The sequence below is a fragment of the Bombina bombina genome, chromosome 10 (assembly GCF_027579735.1).
Source record: "Bombina bombina isolate aBomBom1 chromosome 10, aBomBom1.pri, whole genome shotgun sequence".
In the NCBI taxonomy this organism is placed as follows: domain Eukaryota; kingdom Metazoa; phylum Chordata; class Amphibia; order Anura; family Bombinatoridae; genus Bombina; species Bombina bombina.
In genome coordinates, this window is record NC_069508.1 from 26,449,987 (window position 1) to 26,471,095 (window position 21,109).

Below are 21,109 nucleotides of genomic sequence, written 5' to 3' on the forward strand. Positions count from 1 at the left end.
AACTGTATCTAATGATTCTGATCCTTGCTGCCTTCCCTCACTTACACAGAATCACTGATACATTCACAACACTCCTAAACCTGCAGTTGTGGTCCTAAAAATTCCCTCTCTCCTTTACAGGGGTGAGATTACCTTCCACAGGCTGACACTTTCTCAGGCCATATCTTCTCTGTATACTCTCTCTTCTCTCTCAGGCCATATCTTCTCTTTATACTCTCTCTTCTCTCTCAGGCCATATCTTCTCTTTACACTCTCCCTTCTCTCTCAGGCCATATCTTCTCTTTATACTCTCTCTTCTTTCTCAGGCCATATCTTCTCTTTATACTCTCTCTTCTTTCTCAGGCCATATCTTCTCTTTATACTCTCTCTTCTCTCTCAGGCCATATCTTCTCTTTATACTCTCTCTTCTCTCTCAGGCCATATCTTCTCTTTACACTCTCCCTTCTCTCTCAGGCCATATCTTCTCTTTATACTCTCTCTTCTTTCTCAGGCCATATCTTCTCTTTATACTCTCTCTTCTTTCTCAGGCCATATCTTCTCTTTATACTCTCTCTTCTCTCTCAGGCCATATCTTCTCTTTATACTCTATCTTCTCTCTCAGGCCATATCTTCTCTTTATACTTTCTCTTCTCTCTCAGGCCATATCTTCTCTTTATACTTTCTCTTCTCTCTCAGGCCATATCTTCTCTGTATACTCTCCATTCTCTCTCAGGCCATATCTTCTCTTTATACTCTCCATTCTCTCTCAGGCCATATCTTCTCTTTATACTCTATCTTCTCTCTCAGGCCATATCTTCTCTTTATACTTTCTCTTCTCTCTCAGGCCATATCTTCTCTGTATACTCTCTCTTCTCTCTCAGGCCATATCTTCTCTTTACACTCTCTCTTCTCTCTCAGGCCATATCTTCTCTTTATACTCTCTCTTCTCTCTCAGGCCATATCTTCTCTTTATACTTTCTCTTCTCTCTCAGGCCATATCTTCTCTTTATACTCTCCATTCTCTCTCAGGCCATATCTTCTCTTTATACTCTCCATTCTCTCTCAGGCCATATCTTCTCTTTATACTCTCCCTTCTCTCTCAGGCCATATCTTCTCTTTATACTCTCCCTTCTCTCTCAGGCCATATGTTCTCTTTATACTCTCTTTTCTCTCTCAGGCCATATCTTCTCTTTATACTCTCTCTTCTCTCTCAGGCCATATCTTCTCTTTATACTCTCTCTTCTCTCTCAGGCCATATCTTCTCTTTATACTCTCTCTTCTCTCTCAGGCCATATCTTCTCTTTACACTCTCTCTTCTCTCTCAGGCCATATCTTCTCTGTATACTCTCCCTTCTCTCTCAGGCCATATCTTCTCTTTATACTGTCCCTTCTCTCTCAGGCCATATCTTCTCTTTATACTCTCTCTTCTCTCTCAGGCCATATCTTCTCTTTATACTATCTCTTCTCTCTCAGGCCATATCTTCTCTTTATACTCTCTCTTCTCTCTCAGGCCATATCTTCTCTTTATACTCTCCCTTCTCTCTCAGGCCATATCTTCTCTTTATACTCTCCCTTCTCTCTCAGGCCATATCTTCTCTTTATACTCTCCATTCTCTCTCAGGCCATATCTTCTCTTTATACTCTCTCTTCTCTCTCAGGCCATATCTTCTCTTTATACTCTATCTTCTCTCTCAGGCCATATCTTGTCTTTATACTCTCTCTTTTCTCTCAGGCCATATCTTCTCTTTATACTCTCTCTTCTCTCTCAGGCCATATCTTCTCTTTATACTTTCTCTTCTCTCTCAGGCCATATCTTCTCTTTACACTCTCTCTTCTCTCTCAGGCCATATCTTCTCTTTATACTCTCTCTTCACTCTCAGGCCATATCTTCTCTGTATACTCTCTCTTCTCTCTCAGGCCATATCTTCTCTGTATACTCTCTCTTCTCTCTCAGGCCATATCTTCTCTGTATACTCTCTCTTCTCTCTCAGGCCATATCTTCTCTTTACACTCTCTCTTCTCTCTCAGGCCATATCTTCTCTTTATAATTTCTCTTCTCTCTCAGGCCATATATTCTCTTTATACTCTCTCTTCTCTCTCAGGCCATATCTTCTCTTTATACTCTCTCTTCTCTCTCAGGCCATATCTTCTCTTTATACTTTCTTTTCTCTCTCAGGCCATATCTTCTCTTTACACTCTCTCTTCTCTCTCAGGCCATATCTTCTCTTTGTACTCTCTCTTCTTTCTCAGGCCATATCTTCTCTGTATACTCTCTCTTTTCTCTCAGGCCATATCTTCTCTTTATACTCTCCCTTCTCTCTCAGGCCATATCTTCTCTTTATACTCTCTCTTCTCTCTCAGGCCATATCTTCTCTTTATACTCTCCCTTCTCTCTCAGGCCATATCTTCTCTTTATACTCTCTCTTCTCTCTCAGGCCATATCTTCTCTTTATACTCTCTCTTTTCTCTCAGGCCATATCTTCTCTTTATACTCTCCCTTCTCTCTCAGGCCATATCTTCTCTGTATACTCTCCCTTTTCTCTCAGGCCATATCTTCTCTTTATACTCTCTCTTCTCTCTCAGGCCATATCTTCTCTTTATACTCTCTCTTCTCTCTCAGGCCATATCTTCTCTTTATACTCTCTCTTCTCTCTCAGGCCATATCTTCTCTTTATACTCTCTCTTCTCTCACAGGCCATATCTTCTCTTTATAATTTCTCTTCTCTCTCAGGCCATATCTTCCCTTTACACTCTCTCTTCTCTCTCAGGCCATATCTTCTCTTTATACTCTCTCTTCACTCTCAGGCCATATCTTCTCTTTATACTCTCTCTTCTCTCTCAGGCCATATCTTCTCTTTATACTCTCTCTTCTCTCTCAGGCCATATCTTCTCTTTATACTCTCTCTTCTCTCTCAGGCCATATCTTCTCTTTATACTCTCTCTTCTCTCTCAGGCCATATCTTCTCTTTACACTCTCTCTTCTCTCTCAAGCCATATTTTCTCTTTATACTCTATCTTCTCTCTCAAGCCATATCTTCTCTTTACACTTTCTCTCCTCTCTCAAATATTTTCACTGGTTTTTTCTCCACTCTCTTAACGCTATCTTTTTCTCCACTTTCACTGTTCCTCTACAATCTCTCTCTCTGCCCCTGTTTACCCTCTCAGAAGTAACAGCCTAAGCACTAATGGGGCCCCTATAGCCCTAGAGGAATATCATATAATTGCCCTTTCATGGATTTATAATATACCTTTAGATAATATTTGTAGACATTCACTCACTAACTTTCACTCGCAATTGTTAAATTTCCACTCACTAATGGCTAGTGGGCTAGTTACTTTTTCTTTTTCCTGCTTTTCTTGTAATTTAAAGGAATAGTCTACTCCCGAATTGTTATTGTTTAAAAAGTTACATAATCCCTTTTTTACCCATTCCCCAGTTTTGCATAACCAACACAGTTATATTAATACTCTTTTTACCTGTGTGATTATCTTGTATCTAAGCCTCTGCAAACTGCCCCTTATCTCAGTTCTTTTGACAGACTTGCATTTTAGACAATCAGTGCTGACTCTAAAATAACTCTATGGGAGTGAGCACAATGTTATCTATATGGCACACATGAACTAGCCCTGTCTAACTGTAAAAAAATATCAATATGGACTGAGATAAGAGGTGGTTTTTAACAGTTTAGAAATCAGTTTGAGTCTACCTAGGTTTAGCTTTCACCAAAGAATACAAAGAGATCAAGGCAAATTTGATGATAAAAGTAAATTGGAAAGTTGTTTAAAATTGCATTCCCTATCTGAATCACGAAAGTTTAATTTTGACCAGACTGTCCCTTTAACTCTAAAAGCTGTGTTTTTCCCCACTGCCCCAGAGAGTACCCTGCAACATGTGATTGGTTGATTGGTGCAGGAGCTCAGTTATATCTGTCTTTAATTGGTCGTAGAAAAGAAGATACAATAAACATACTGAAGAGACTTTCCAAGAGATGTGTAGCTGGGCTGCAAAACAATACACATTATGCTAATAAAATGACAGTATTAAATACTTATTTTGTATGCAGACCTTGTTGCTTCATTTTCTATACACGTTAAAAATTTTTTTATTTTACTTTCCATTAAAACAGACAAGTTTCATATTGAGCTAAAGACCATTAGAGAAAAAATAGCCAATCTCAAATTGACTGAGAAAGAAAGACTTGGCGTGATTAGCAGTTTACAAAAACATTAAGTGGAAGCAGATGATTACAAATTTATTCTAATTACTAACACTTCCAGGCACTAAGTGCACCAGACGGATGGGATTAGTGATTTCAATGTATTATTTATACAGTAACGCGGTCACTAATAGATAGAAATCCTCCGCATCAGTTCAGCACCAGTAACAGATTAGACTGTAAACGGACAATGGCCTAGATTTACGGAGGATGGATTTGCCTTACAGTGAGTAACATCTGTCCAATTACTGTTATCTAATTTAGAGTACAATAGATAAAATATAAAGTGTCAACAGTCAAACCCCACCCACTGTTTGCCTTATTTGTAGGAGCCAATCTGGGCTTTGCCCTGCAGACAACAAGGCTAGCAATTGTCATAAAATGAGTATAAAGCAAATTGTTTTGCAGTCGTTATCTGATAGGGACAGATATATAGCAGGATTAGCATTGAGACATCAGCAGGTGCATTTCAAGATCTGAGAATTAGAAATTGCTCAACTTTCAGAGCCAAATGAGATAAATAGGGGACAAAATAAATAATGAAAATATATTGGAAAGTTGTTTCATTACATAAAACGAAACATTATATATAAAAATGTTTACTGTCCCTTTAACTGCTTCACTACCAGGACTTTCAGAGAAGGACTTGCCCAAAATACTGGAGAAATTTTAGGATTTTTGATATCACTCCATTTAAACAGAAAAAAAATAACTATATATTTCTTAAGTAGGCAACCTAAGGTATTGATCTAGGCCCATTTTGGTATATTTCATGCCACCATTTCCCCGCCAAATCATATTAACAAAATATGAAAATTGTTGAAATTATTTACATACCACTTGTGCAATCATGACAGAAATGATTGTAAAAGTTTTTCTGGGATCCCCTTTGTTCATAAATAGCAGACATGCATGGCTTTCGCATTGGTTTTTAGTAATTAGAAGATCACTAATGTAGGTATTGCCCTCCCAGCTGACACCTCTCTGATCCCTCTCAAACAGCTCTCTAACCCTTCCGCTAGTGGCTGCCATCTGGCAGCTGTCTGCTAGTACCTAATTTATAGATATTTTTAATTTTTTTATTATTTTTAATTTTTTTATTTAGTGCAGTGGTCCCCCACCTCCCCCTCCTGGCGATCGTTATATTGGGCGCCCTCACCGCCCCCATGCCACCCCTTTTCTGTAGTGCAGCGCCCCATTCCTTCCTCTACCTTCAATTTTTTTTTCTGTAGCAAAGGGCCCCTCCCCCTTCCTCCCCGATCGCTCTCTTGCCATATGAAGGCAGATGCAGTTTGGACGTAGATCTAAGTTATGTTGCACAATGGGCTATGTATCGCATGATGTTGATCTACGTCCATTTGGCCCAAGGGGTTAACGGGACTGTAAAGTCAAAATTAAAGGACTACTCAATGCTGTAGAATTGTATAATTAGCAAGTGCATCATACAAAGACAATGATTTAACACCTACACTGAATTTCAAATAAGCAGTAGATTTTTTTTCTGACAAATTTAATCCGATTTTTCCGGCCCCCTGTATCATGCGACAGACATCAGCCAATCACAGACTAGTATATGTATACCCTGTTAGCTTGTGCACATGCTCAGTAGGATCTTGTTCCTGGGCAAAATGTAATGATGGAAGTAAATTGGAAAGTGTCTTCAAACTGCTCTATCTGAATCATAAACATTTATTTTGACATGAGTGTCCCTTTAAACTTTCATGATTCAGATAGAGGGAACAATTAAAAAAACAAAAAACTTTCCAATTTACTTCTAGTATTTCCTTTACTGTGGTTACATATAATGATGTTTATGACAGATGAGTTCAACACTTACCTTTGGACCAGGAAACCCCTGAAAACCCATTAAACCTTGGTCTCCATCTTCTCCCTGTAATATGAGCACTCATTAGAGACCTGCGTTTGTTGCATGTTTTTCTCAGAGACGAACACACAGAAACAGTGAAGTTACTTACAAAAAGCCCTTTGATTCCAGCTTCTCCTTTGATACCTTGATCACCTTGAGATCCGGGATGACCCCTCACACCTGGTTTCCCAGGGTGACCCCGTAGCCCCTTCTCACCCTAAAAAAACAACAACAAAAAAACAAAACAAGTTAACAATGACATCCAAGCAAGTTTATCAAGAATATAACAAATACAGCTCAATCCCTATATAATCACTGATAACTTTTCTTACATTTAAATTATTTGCATTATAGGGACATCCAATGCAACGTTCACATGCTCTAATTTGTTACAGCATGTGACATCTGCATTACTGACCCTACATCAGTGGTCGAAAAATCTGTTCAAAATTTAGGAGTCAGTAAGAATATTTCGAAGCCAGACATACTTTTCGGAACCAGACAGTGGTATTTGTATATAGATATAGGGAAAATCACCCAAAAAGTTAGGAGCCAGGGTTAAAATTCTAAGAGCCAGTGGCTCTCTGGCTCCTGGGCTTGTCAAGCTCTGGCCCACACTACTTATAGTCCAATGGCAACAGCAAATCAATCTTACACTTATACTTTTTTTTGCATTTTTAAAACAAAATCATACTTTTTGCAGCCTCTGCTGGTTGTCTATTTTATTTTGTCTGTATGTCCCTTTAAATAGACATTAAATACTCTGATATTGTGATATAAAATGTTGAATTATAAGTAGTAAAACAAACTTTTGCAAATAACCTTTAATTATTTATTATATTGTGAGTTGGAATGGGCAAGGGGGGGGTGCGTGGTTGGCAGGGCTGGTCTTTAAAAAATCTCTCAATCTCTCTCAGTCTCAATCCAGCCCTGTACCTGAGGGCTGGAGAGTTGAATGACAAGATGCAACCTCTTATTGTACATCACCTGCTAATCTGAATAAACTCGGGCTGCTGTATAATCTCATTTACTGGTCTGTCTTGAAATATAAAGTTTAGGAATAACCTTTTTCTTTTTAAATGGACATTACATTCAAAATGATATACAATATATTTTATTTACGCATTATTTTGTGATACCTTCAGCCCTGGGAGTCCAGGACTCCCTGGGATACCATTGGTTCCTTTCTCTCCACGTGACCCTGGATAACCAGCCAATCCCGAAAGACCTAGGCTGCCCTTTTCACCCTACAAAATAACAAATCCGTTTAGAATTTTCTCTTAAAACCTTTCATGCAGCATTTCTATAAATATAAACATATGTAACCTTAAAGCGCACTTACATAAAGCCTTACAAATAAAAAGTCATATATATTATTATATTATATATTATTATAGTAAGTAACACATAAATATTTTAATTAATAACAAAAAATTAATATTAACAAGAGGGTTGAGCCTCGAATATGTTGTGGTATTTATGTCTGACCAAACGCCTATGAACTAGACTCTCCTCCCATTTACTTCCTGTGCAGCTCTTGCTGGATATGGCCACAGCACTGAGAGATATCAGGTATGGATGTAACTGATGTGAATAAGGACATCTTCTTCCTGAGCACAGACATTGGAGCCTGTTATCAGCATGAACTCATATGTGTTAGGACTACCTGTTGTGAACCGCAGCCAAATCCTCCCGGTGTAAGTACTTTAAAGCACCTTAGATTTGGTTTTTCTTCCAATTTTGATTGGGATCTTCTTTCCAATTTCAGCGTTTTCCTTACATTTGGAGTCTGCTCACCGCACTCAAGCCTCCTTTTGTGGGATTTGTCCCTCTCGTGGATATGAACTTTATTCGTTTGATTATGTTATTTTAACCCACTGTGTACGCTGGATTGTATGTTTTTTATTGCATATATATCTTTTATTGCATACATTTTATCTCTTTTTGATACTACATTATCATTTATTTCATTTATGGTCTCCTTCTCCCAGGAGATTTTTTAGTTTTGTTTTTTATTATCTCTCTGATTAAATGCAATTTTATAATACGCTAATTTCTGCCATGCATTGCTAATTAAGCTGTCTTGTACAGCGCTACAGTGTTTTTTCCTTTTAGGACTTTTCCTTTTAGGATTTCCCATTGTGCTACAAAGACACATCTGCAGGAGATTAAATCTCCACAGAAGGCGGCACTACAGAGTGAAAAAAGACTCCACAACCATTCTGCTCCATAACCTGTCCGCCTGCTCTGAGACGGCAGACAGAAATCGCTAAAAACAACCCAATCCAATACGATCGGGTTGATTGATACACCCTGCTAGCGGCCGCAAATCTGCAGGGAGCGGCATTGCACCAGCAGTTCACAAGAACTGCTGGTGCAATGATAAATACAGACAGCGTATGCTGTCAGCATTTATCAATGTGCGGTGGACATGATCTGCAATTTTGCACATTAGTAAATAGGACCCCTAGTGTGGTTAATCCCAAAATTTAATTCAATCATATTTTGAATTCAATCCCAGAGGCGTTCTGGTCTTAAGTTTAAAGATCCAGAACACCTCACGCTTGGCTAAAAGAGCATCAATATTGCCCCCTCTCTTAGGTACATTCGCTTTGCTATGCATCTGAAATTATTCAGCTTTGAGTCATGTAGGGTAGCAAAATGTTGCACCAAGGGAGTGGTGGATTTACCTCTGGTTATGGTGGAGATGTGTTCCCTAATTCGAGAGTTAATATCTCTGGAGGTAAGGCCCACATACTGAATATTGCATCTTATACAAGGGATAAGGTATATCACATAAGTGCAGGTGCAATTACGACATGTTTTGATGCCACTTACTGCAGAGGTAAAAGTGTTGGTGATCTGGATATACTCTCAGGGCTTGCATTTTCTGTGACCACACCTGTACATACCCTTGTGGATAAGCCAGGAGATCCCTGCTCTATTAAATTCTTTTAATTGTTTTGGGTGATAAAAGAGACCCGAGAGTACGGCACCTCTTATATGAACACCGTAAGCCTTGTTGTACTACATCCTTTAATTGATCGTCTGCCGCTAAGAGTGGATAGTGCTTTTTAACAATACTACATATTTTAGAGTATTGGGCAATATAGCTGGTAACAAAGTGAACTCCCTCAAAGTTATTAGCTTTAGTTTTGATCTTTTTTGTCTTGTAATAGTGATTTCCTTGGGATCAGTTGTACTTTCTTTTTAGCTTCATTAATATGACTGCTGCTATGTTTCCTTTCTATGAGTCTCTGTTCCAACAGTTTTGCCTCATGCAAATAGTCTTCCTCTCTACTGCAATTTCATTTTAGTCTAGTAAATTGGCCCTTGGCCACCACGTAAGAGGTATTTTTAGGATGACAACTATGTGCATGAAGAGTGTTGCCAGATATGGGTTCAAGAAAGACCTTGGTGTCAATCCTGCCATCTCCAGCGCTTACCAGTCATAGATTAAGAAAGTTAATACTTTTAGGATTACTCTCAAAAGTAAATTTTAAACCCTTGTCATTGATATTTAACCATTGGAGAAATGATCCAATATCATCAGTAGGACCCGACCAAATAAGAAGCAGGTCATCTATATAACGCTTAAAAAAGCGTAATTGGGACCTAAAGGGATTCTTATCTCTAAAGATGTGGGTGTATATATGTACATGGTTGTGGAGCCTTTATTCACTCCGTAGTGTCGCCTTCGGTGGAGATTTAATCTCCTGCAGATGTGTCTTTGTAACCTGCAGGCTTCTTTAAGGCGTTCAGTTATATACATATATAACCTGGATAGTTTATTGGGTCAACTCTGTATAAATTTCATCATTTTTACAGTTTATACATTGTGTATTGATAGGGCAATTTACAGGGTCTTCTTTCATATGATTTATTTATATATATTTATGTCTGTTTACGTGTTTCATTACAGGGCTATGTTTATCCTGTTTAGATTAAGTATGTCAAGTGGGCGTATTTTGTTTTTATTGCCTGACCAATCAGCTAATCTTGTATGCTTTTCAACCATGTATCCTATGTTTGCACCCCAGGCTATGATTACGGCTTAAGTGCCAAAACATGTTAGCCAAGGTGCTACGCTCTCTGTAACTACTTTTGTGGATGCGTCCATGGCATTTTTTAACACTTTTGTTTAATAAAGGACATTTTACTATATGAAGACAGCGGTACCTTTTCATTGTTTCCTGTAACTTAGGGCAATGCCCTACAAAAGGCCCTTTTAAGGGCTATTGGTAGTTTAGTATTAGATTAGGGGGTGTTTTAATTGGGGGGGCTTTTTTATTTTCATAGGGATTAGGTTTAATTTTTTTATTTTTGATAATTTTGTTTCTAATTTTCTGTAATGTTAGACTTTTTAATTTTTTTTAATTTTAGATTAATTTAAATTTATTTTTGTTATTTTTAAAGTAATGTTAGGTTTTTAATTGTAACTTAGTATTTTTTAATTAAGGTAATTGGGGTTAATTAAGGGGGTGTTAGGTTAGGGGGCTTAGTAATTTAAATAGGTTAATTGCGTTGTGGTTTTTGGCGGTTTAGGGGTTAATAGATTAATTAGGTTAATTGTGATGTGGGTTAATGGCGGTTTAGGGGTTAATAGATTTATTAGGTTAATTGCGATGTGGGTTAATGGCGGATTAGGGGTTAATAGTTTAATTTGGTTAATTGCGATGAGGGTGAATGGCGGATTAGGGGTTAATAGTTTAATTAGGTTAATTGTGATGTGGGTGAATGGCGGTTTAGGGGTTAATAGATTTATTAGGTTAATTGCGATGTGGGTTAATGGCGGATTAGGGGTTAATAGTTTCATTATGTTAATTGTGATGAGGGTGAATGGCGGATTAGGGGTTAATAGTTTAATTAGGTTAATTGTGATGTGGGTGAATGGCGGATTAGGGGTTAATAGTTTAATTAGGTTAATTGCGATGTGGGTGAATGGTGCATTGGGGTTAATGGTTTAATAAGGTAAATTGCGATGTGGGTGAATGGCGGATTAGAGGTTAATAGTTAAATTTGGTTAATTGCGATGTGGGTGAATGGCGGATTAGGGGTTAATTGTTAAATTTGGTTAATTGCGATGTGGGTTAATACTTTTATTAGGTAGATTGCAATGTGGGTGAATGGCGGATTAGGGGTTAATAGTTTTATTAGTTATTGCGGTGGGGGTTGGGGGTTGGCGGTTGACAGGTAGATAGATATTGTGTATGCGTTAGGTGTTAGTTAATATTTTCAGGGAGTTACAGTGCTCACATTTTCAGCGTAGGGCTTGTTGTGCCTACCTATGTGTGGCGAGGTGAAAATGGAGTCAAATTTCTCCATTTTCGCCACGTAAGTCCTTGCGCTGAATATGTGATACCGATTTGCGACATGGTTCTATGTTAGTTTATGGGAGTAAAAATTGCGAGCCATGGGTGAAATATACGTGCCGCATTTATATGCCGCGCCATTATATGTTATACCAAAACCGCATAAAAACGGCGTTGCCGGCTTTTGCGGGTGACGCAGCATATGTAATCTTGCCCTATATGTTAATGTTTCCCCCCCAACATATTTGTTCTATTAATATACATTTTCTAGCATTGAGAGTTTATTCATTAAATGAGTAAGACATGTTTGTTGCAGATGTGCTGAGATCTGCCTGCAGTAAAAATCAAGGAGGGCATGTTTTCCTTTTATTATTTTAACCTTTTAATTATGCAATACTTAAACATCTTACATTTTAAGTGATGTGGGAAAAGTCCTCTCCTTCTTTATTATCAAATCAAAGGATTACCGAATAGTTTTGTCCTCATCAAAGAATCATGCAAAGCAGCAACAAAACACAAAAAAGCACCACAAAAGTGATTACCCATTTCTTATCTTAAAGGGACACTGTACCCAAAAATTTTCTTTTGTGATTCAGATTGAGCATGCAATTTTAAGCAACTTTCTAATTTATTCCTATTATCAATTTTTCTTCGTTCTCTTGCTATCTTTATTTGAAAAAGAAGGCATCTAAGCTAAGGAGCCAGCAAATTTGTGGTTCAGAACCATGGACAGCACTTGTTTATTGGTGCTGTCCAATCAGCAAGGACAACCCAGGTTGTTCACCAAAAATGGGCCGGCATCTAAACTTACATTCTTGCTTTTCAAATAAACATACCAAGAGAATGAAGAAAATTTGATAATAGGAGTAAATTAGAAAGTTGCTTAAAATTGCATGCTCTATCTGAATCACAAAATAAAAAAATTGGGTTCAGTGTCCCTTTAAAGGGACAATTTGCTTGTATGTTATTGCTTTTTTAAAAAAAAAAAAAAAAAAGATAATCCCTTTATTACCCATTCTCCTGTTTTGCATAGCCAACACGGTTATATAAATGTATTTTTTACCTCTATAATTACCCCCGCAGACTGCCCCTTATCTCACAGTTTCTTGTTTTAGCAATTTACAATCATGCATTTTAGCCAATTAGTGTTGTTTCCTGTGAACTCATTATCATTCTCCACGAGAGTGAGCACAAGGTTATATATATGGCACACATGAACTAGCATTGTCTGGCTGTAGTGCAAGTTTGGAAAAAGAAAGAAAAAAAAAGCGCTAAAATAAGGGGCGACCTGCAGGGGCTTAGAATCAGGAAATTAACAAATGCATAAAGAACAAGATTATGTGAAAGCATTTGGTCTTATTTTCAAATGAGTAGTAGATTTGTTTCTGATAAATTTCTAAATGAGCAATTTACCTTCCCCCTGTATCATGTGACAGCTATCAGCCAAAAAAAGTGTGCATATAAAAAGACGGTGCACATTTAGATAATGAAAGTGAATTGGAAAGTTGTTCAAAATTCTGTGCGCTATCTGATCCATGAAAGTTTAATTTTCACTTTAGTGTCCCTTTAAATTGATTACATAGCGCATGGCATTTTAAAATAACTTTCCAGTTTACTTCTATTATCAGTTTTGCTTAGTTCTTTTGGTATCTTTTATTTAACAATAATCCTAGGTGAGCTCAGGAGCATGCACGTGTCTAGCGATCTAGCATTGTTTTAAACAATGTTATACATAGTTGCAAACACTGCTCCTTTACAGTACTAAAGACACGTGCACACTCCTGAGCCCCTATTGTCCTACCTAGCTTTACACTTCAACTAAGGATATAAAGAGAACAAAGCAGTTGATAATAGAAATAAATTGGATAGTTGTTTAAAATAACATGCTCTATCTAAGTCATGAAAGTTGAATTTTATGTTTAGTGTCCCTTTAAATAAACAGTTGGATTATGACAATGTAAATAAATAGTGATGGCAAATACTCAACTGTTTTGCTGCAACTTTCGCAAAATCAGAGTTTAAGGTGAATCAGTAAAGAGACCTTTTAATACGAGAACGATATTGGATAAAATGTTAAGTAAAAGTTGTTTTATTTATATGGAAACTATAATGCATTATTGGTTTTGTACTTCCTACTAAACCGCACTGGCTGATAAGGACAACAATTCCTGCTTCACTGCTGGATATGGACACGTCTGACAAGAAACCCCTGATTTATTCAGGACAAGCACATGAGTATTAGGAAAAAAAACAAATACATTTTGAAATAAATTAAACTAAAAAGTTGACTTCAGTGTCCCTTTAACTCCTCCACCAGTGGGGGTTCTAGCAGCTAATTAATGAGGGGGCAAACATTTCCACTGGCGTAGTCAGTGCAGGTAGGGGTGTGGTCACAGGTGTTCCATGGGTGGAGTTGGGTAGTTGAGGGTGTGGTCAGGTAGTTGGGGGCGTGGCTATGTGTGAAAAAATAGCTGTGGGAGGGGCTATTTTGTCCCTTTTCCTTAGCACAATGGGGGTACAACCTAAAAGACTATAATTTTGCACCACTGTAGAACTGTCACTATGCTACCCCAATGTAAGCATCATCTGCATTCACATCCTACTTATTTACATACTTACTAACATTTCCACAGGCTTTCCAAGAAAGGAGGCAAGGGTACTTGTGGGAGGACATGCACCTGTGTTTTGTGGGTGGGGACAGGTGTATTGTAGGGACTGGGCAGAGTCTGGACATGCTATAGGTGGAGCCAAGGAAGTTTCCAAACTGTGACAATCCTGCAGGATTTAGGACACTAAGGAGACCTCCCTGATCTAACAAATCTCACTGCATCACCATAAAGACCCAGGGGACTATCTGCAGTCTCACTTCATCTCTCTATACCTATCTATACTAGTCATATAGTATTTGTTTAGCAGCGCTGTAATAACTCATGCAAAGTACTTACGGGGAGTCCAGGTTTTCCGAATAAACCAGGTTTTCCAGCATTTCCAGAGGCACCTTCAGGCCCAGGAAATCCATCTGCACCTCTCAATCCGACTGTCCCAGGTTGTCCCTAAAATGCCAACAAATGACAGTAATGTTAACAAGTATATTCATGGTAGCATTAAATGTGTGTTTGTTTGTGTGTGCACTGTGCGTTTGTGTGCATGTGTATGTGGGTATTTGTGTGTATGAGTATGTGTGCATGTGTGTGTATGGGTATGTGTGCATATGTGTGTATGGGTATGTGTGCATATGTGTGTATAAGTATGTGTGCATGTGTTTGTATGAGTATGTGTGCATGTGTGTGTATGGGTATGTGTGCATATGTGTGTATGGGTATGTGTGCATGTGTGTATGGGTATGTTAGAATATGTGTGAATATGTGTATGGGTATGTGTGAATATGTGTGTATAGGTATGTCTTCATGTACGTATGGGTATGTGTGCATGGGTATGTGTGCATATGTGTGTATGGGTATGTGTGCATATGTGTGTATGAGTATGTGTGCATATGTGTGTATGGGTATGTATGCATATGTGCGTATGGGTATGTATGCATATGTGCGTATGGGTATGTGTGCATATGTGTGTATGGGTATGTGTGCATATGTGTGTATGAGTATGTGTGCATATGTGTGTATGAGTATGTGTGCATATGTGTGTATGGGTATGTGTGCATATGTGTGTATGAGTATGTGTGCATATGTGTGTATAGGTATGTATGCATATGTGCGTATGGGTATGTGTGCATATGTGTGTATGGGTATGTGTGCATATGTGTGTATGAGTAGGTGTGCATATGTGTGTATGAGTATGTGTGCATATGTGTGTATGGGTATGTATTCATATGTGCATATGGGTATGTGTGCATATGTGTGTATGGGTATGTGTGCATGTGTGTATAGGTATGTGTGCATGTGTGTATAGGTATGTGTTCATGGGTATGTGAGCAAGTGTGTATAGGTATGTGTGCATGTGTGTATGGGTATGTGTGCATGTGTGTATATGTATGTGTGCATGGGTATGTGTGTATAGGTATGTGTGCATGGCTATGTGTGTATAGGTATTTGTGCATGTGTGTATAGGTATGTGCATGGGTATGTGTGTATAGGTATGTGTGCATGTGTGTATAGGTATGTGTGCATGGGAATGTGTGTATAGGTTTGTGTGCATGTGTTTATGAGTATGTGTGCATGTGTGCATAGGTATGTGTGCATGGGTATGTGTGCATATGTGTGTATAGGTATGTGTGCATATGTGTGTATGGGTATGTGTGAATATGTGTATATGGGTATGTGTGCATATGTGTGTATAGGTATGTGTGCATATGTGTGTATGGGTATGTGTGAATATGTGTATATGGGTATGTGTGCATGTGTGTATATGTATGTGTGCATGGGTATGTGTGTATAGGTATGTGTGCATGGCTATGTGTGTATAGGTATTTGTGCATGTGTGTATAGGTATGTGCATGGGTATGTGTGTATAGGTATGTGTGCATGTGTGTATAGGTATGTGTGCATGGGTATGTGTGTATAGGTTTGTGTGCATGTGTTTATGAGTATGTGTGCATGTGTGTATAGGTATGTGTGCATGGGTATGTGTGCATATGTGTGTATAGGTATGTGTGCATATGTGTGTATGGGTATGTGTGAATATGTGTATATGGGTATGTGTGCATATGTGTGTATAGGTATGTGTGCATATGTGTGTATGGGTATGTGTGAATATGTGTATATGGGTATGTGTGCATGTGTGTATGGGTATGTGTGAATATGTGTCTGTGTATGGGTATGTGTGAAAAATTAAAATAACATATCTTGTGAGCAATCATGTAACTTACAGTAATGCCAGGCTTGCCAGGGGTGCCCCTTGGTCCCTTCTTCCCTTTAGGCCCCTACAAATGAAAAAAATGTACAGTTAGGGCAACATATGGTATATCTAGTAGCAGAGACATTAAATTGTGATGTTCCTAACAATCAGTATCATAATAAGCTGTCACACAGGTGCCAGGGGCATTATGGTACCACAGCACAATCCTACAAACCACAGCCAAACAAGGTTAAAGGGACATTAAACCCAATTTTTTCCTTTCATGATTTAGAAAGAGCATGCCATTTTAAACAACTTTCTAATTTACTTCTATTGTCCAATTTGCTTCATTCTTTTGATATCCTTTGCTGAAAAGTATATCTAGATAGGATCAGTAGCTTCTGATTGGTGGCTGTACATAGATGCCTCATGTGATTGGCTCACACATTTATTTTTCTTCAACTAAGGATATCTAAAAAAATAAAGCAAATTAGATAATAGATGAAATGGGAGACATTATCAATGCACAAGCAGTTCACCAGAACTACTTGTGCAATGCCGCCCCCTGCAGATTCGCGGCCAATTGGCTGCTAGCAGGGGGTGTCAATCAGCCCGATCGTATAGGATCATGCGGATTGAAGACCGCAGCCTCAGAGGCAGCGGACAAGTTATGGAGCAGCGGTCTTTAGACCACTGCTTCATAACTGCTGTTTTAGGTGAGCCTAAAGGCTCGCACGGAAACAAGGGGAACAAGGGCCGTTTGGCCCTTGTAAAATCTACTCCATAGACTCATAAGAACCCTTACTAAAAAATAGAAAAATCTCCTCTTTCAACTAAAGTGTTACTTGACCCTCTAGATGTTCAGTGCAAAAAAAAAATGCAACTTCTTGTTGGGGTATCATCATCCACCAGATATCATATGGTTGTCACATGACCCTCTCAATATCATACGGTTATCATCTGGCCCTCTCAATATCATATGGATGCCATATAAACCTCTAAATATCATATACTTCTCACTTGATCCTCTAGATATCATATGTTTGTCACATAATCCTCTCAACATCATACAGTCATCATCTGATCCTCTCAATATCACATGATTGTCACATGACTCTCTAGCTATCAAATGACTGTAACATGACCCTCTAGCTATCATATTGTTGTCACCTGACCCTTGTTGTTAAAGCTATAAATATATTTTATATTTGTTCATCTAAATTAATATTATTATGTTCTGGCCAATTTATTTATTTTGACTACTTGGTGCAAATTCTGCAGATGCCCATGCTAGAGACATTCCTTATTATTACAACAAGGCCCATGTGCGATTAGCTGACAATAAGGAGTTAGATTTGTCACATGTTCATTACCTTTTACTTTGCTTTTATCTACTGAGTTTCAGTGAGTTATTGTTTATTTTTTAAATCAGAAATATACTTTTAAAACATAATAAAAATAATTTGCAGAATGTACAATGTACAATGATAGTCCAATTGCTTGAAACAAGTGCTGTTTGAAGAACAGGTTTAATGCTGTGAAACTGTCCTACAAGAGGTCTATTACCAACCTATGCCAATTCAGTGCCAATGTTTCCATTGGGTACAATAAGTATAGTAACCAGGGCCCATTATACTTTTATGGGACCTGAAAATATTTTAAAAGTAGGAGAAATGAAAAAAAACTTTTGGGTTTAAAGATTGTTTCAGGGACTGTTTCAGGGATAGCATTGTGTGCAGGGAGAATATGCACCTACCCCTATGCTCCCACATACAAACCCCATATATGCTCAGAGACCATATATTGCAGTGGTTTAAAAATACATGCCAGTACTGGCTCTCTCAACAGGTGTTTGAATGAGAGTGCATGAGACATATGTATATATTCTATGCACACAGTACAAGCTCTAACTGAAGCAGTCATAAGTTTTACTTAAACAATTTCTTGTAATATAAGTGTACAACAAAAATGTTTCTTTTTCGAAATGGAAATTTTATATTTAGGGATGTTTTATTGGTATTACAAGAAATTTAAAGGGACACTGAACCCAAATTTTTTCTATTGTGATTCAGATAGAGCATGCAATTTTAAGAAACTTACTAATTTACTCCTATTATCAAATTCTTTTCATTCTCTTGGTATCTTTATTTGAAATGTAAGAATGTAAGTTTAGATGCCGGCCCATTTTTGGTGAACACACTGTGTTGTTCTTGCTAATTGGTGGGTAATTTACTAATGGTGGGTAATTTACTTAGCTAATTGGTAGGTGAATTTACCCACCAATTAGCAAGAACAACACAGTGTGTTCACCAAAAATGGGCCGGCATCTAAACTTACATTCTTACATTTCAAATAAAGATACCAAGAGAATGAAAAGAATTTGATAATAGGAGTAAATTAGTAAGTTTCTTAAAATTGCATGCTCTATCTGAATCACAATAGAAAAAATTTGGGTTCAGTGTCCCTTTAAATTTCTTGTAATACCAATAAAACATCCCTAAATATAAAATTTCCATTTCGAAAAAGAAACATTTTTGTTTCTAAAACCTCTAAATATCATATACTTCTCACTTGATCCTCTAGATATCATATGTTTGTCACATAATCCTCTCAACATCATACGGTCATCATCTGATCCTCTCAATATCACATGATTGTCACATGACTCTCTAGCTATCAAATGACTGTAACATGACCCTCTAGCTATCATATTGTTGTCACCTGACCCTTGTTGTTAAAGCTATAAATATATTTTATATTTGTTCATCTAAATTAATATTATTATGTTCTGGCCAATTTATTTATTTTGACCACTTGGTGCAAATTCTGCAGATGCCCATGCTAGAGACATTCCTTATTATTACAAAAAGGCCCATGTGCGATTAGCTGACAATAAGGAGTTAGATTTGTCACATGTTCATTACCTTTTACTTTGCTTTTATCTACTGAGTTTCAGTGAGTTATTGTTTATTTTTTAAATCAGAAATATACTTTTAAAACATAATAAAAATAATTTGCAGAATGTACAATGTACAATGATAGTCCAATTGCTTGAAACAAGTGCTGTTTGAAGAACAGGTTTAATGCTGTGAAACTGTCCTACACGAGGTCTATTACCAACCTATGCCAATTCAGTGCCAATGTTTCCATTGGGTACAATAAGTATAGTAACCAGGGCCCATTATACTTTTATGGGACCTGAAAATATTTTAAAAGTAGGAGAAATGAAAAAAAACTTTTGGGTTTAAAGATTGTTTCAGGGACTGTTTCAGGGATAGCATTGTGTGCAGGGAGAATATGCACCTACCCCTATGCTCCCACATACAAACCCCATATATGCTCAGAGACCATATATTGCAGTGGTTTAAAAATACATGCCAGTACTGGCTCTCTCAACAGGTGTTTGAATGAGAGTGCATGAGACATATGTATATATTCTATGCACACAGTACAAGCTCTAACTGAAGCAGTCATAAGTTTTACTTAAACAATTTCTTGTAATATAAGTGTACAACAAAAATGTTTCTTTTTCGAAATGGAAATTTTATATTTAGGGATGTTTTATTGGTATTACAAGAAATTTAAAGGGACACTGAACCCAAATTTTTTCTATTGTGATTCAGATAGAGCATGCAATTTTAAGAAACTTACTAATTTACTCCTATTATCAAATTCTTTTCATTCTCTTGGTATCTTTATTTGAAATGTAAGAATGTAAGTTTAGATGCCGGCCCATTTTTGGTGAACACACTGTGTTGTTCTTGCTAATTGGTGGGTAAATTCACCTACCAATAAAAAAGTGCTTTCCATGGTTCTGAACAAAAAAAAATAGCTTAGATGCCTTCTTTTTCAAATAAAGAAAGCAAGAGAACGAAGAAAAATTGATAATAGGAGTAAATTAGAAAGTTGTTTAAAATTGCATGCTCTACTGCCTGGCGGCTAATCAGCAAATACAATTGGAAGTGGACCTGGGGTAAGTTGGACAACTGGATAATACTGAATAGAGTAGGCCAATTTTCCATAACTCCATGGTATAACCTCCTTGTCTCACATAAAGGTGACGAGAGCCTAGCAAGAATTGCCCAAAAATGGACAAATCATATTAAAGTTAATATAGACGGCGACACACAAGTGTCCAGGTCAATTCAACGAACGAAGGAAGCAACTATGGCTGAGACCTGGAGGGAATCACATATAAAACTTTTATATCAAACATATTATACTCCAGATAGGGGTTACAGATGGTATAACACGAATTTTAATATGTGTCCTAAATGCAGCTTACCAGCAGCAGACTTACTCCACATGGTATGGGAGTGCCCGAGAGTCATACAGTTCTGGCAAAAAGTAGAATACTGGCTAATCAAAGTACTAAAAGTTAAGCTGTTGCAATTAACACCAATATCTATTATTTTCTTAGTTGATAATAGTAGAAACTTTAAAGATTCTAAAGTAGTAAACTTGGTCATACTAGCAGCCAGAAATTTAATATTTAAAAATTGGAAAAGCAAGACATCTCCATCAATTACAGAAGTCAGAAATTACCTTAAAAAACCATATTTAATCGAACAAAAAGCCACAGATCTAAACCTAGAAGGAGAAATAGAAGCTTTTTTCAGCAAGTGGGCAAAATTTATTAAGACCTTTTTGCCTGCTGAAATTGAACACTTAATTTTTCCATTTAGAAATAGCGATTTAGTAGTGCTGAACCTGTGGTGAGGAGGGAGGTGGGGGTGAGGGGAGAGAGGGGGGAGTTGAGAATCAATATTTTATATAATTTTTTTTTTTTCTTCTCTCTTTTTTTTTTTTTTTTGTGTAATGCCGGCACAAGGTAAAACAGAAATTAATTTTTCTTAGTTTTTTTTATATATATCTTTTTTCTTTTCCTCGATCAGCCTCTGACAACTCAGAAGTATGGTAATAAGTCCTTGTATAAGAAG

At 37.4% G+C, this 21,109-nt stretch overlaps 1 protein-coding gene across 2 annotated transcripts in view; it reads right to left on the reverse strand.

The window, feature by feature from the left end:
* The window catches only part of COL24A1 (collagen type XXIV alpha 1 chain), a 416,052-nt gene that overhangs the window by 41,960 nt on the left and 352,983 nt on the right, over positions 1–21,109 (reverse strand). For both annotated transcript variants that reach the window (XM_053693893.1, XM_053693894.1), the window contains exons 46-50: positions 16,201–16,254; positions 14,321–14,428; positions 7,203–7,310; positions 6,173–6,280; positions 6,034–6,087 (exon numbers count right to left, since the gene is read on the reverse strand). In XM_053693893.1, coding sequence (XP_053549868.1) covers positions 6,034–6,087; positions 6,173–6,280; positions 7,203–7,310; positions 14,321–14,428; positions 16,201–16,254 — 432 coding nt within the window. The remainder of the gene's footprint in view (positions 1–6,033; positions 6,088–6,172; positions 6,281–7,202; positions 7,311–14,320; positions 14,429–16,200; positions 16,255–21,109) is intronic.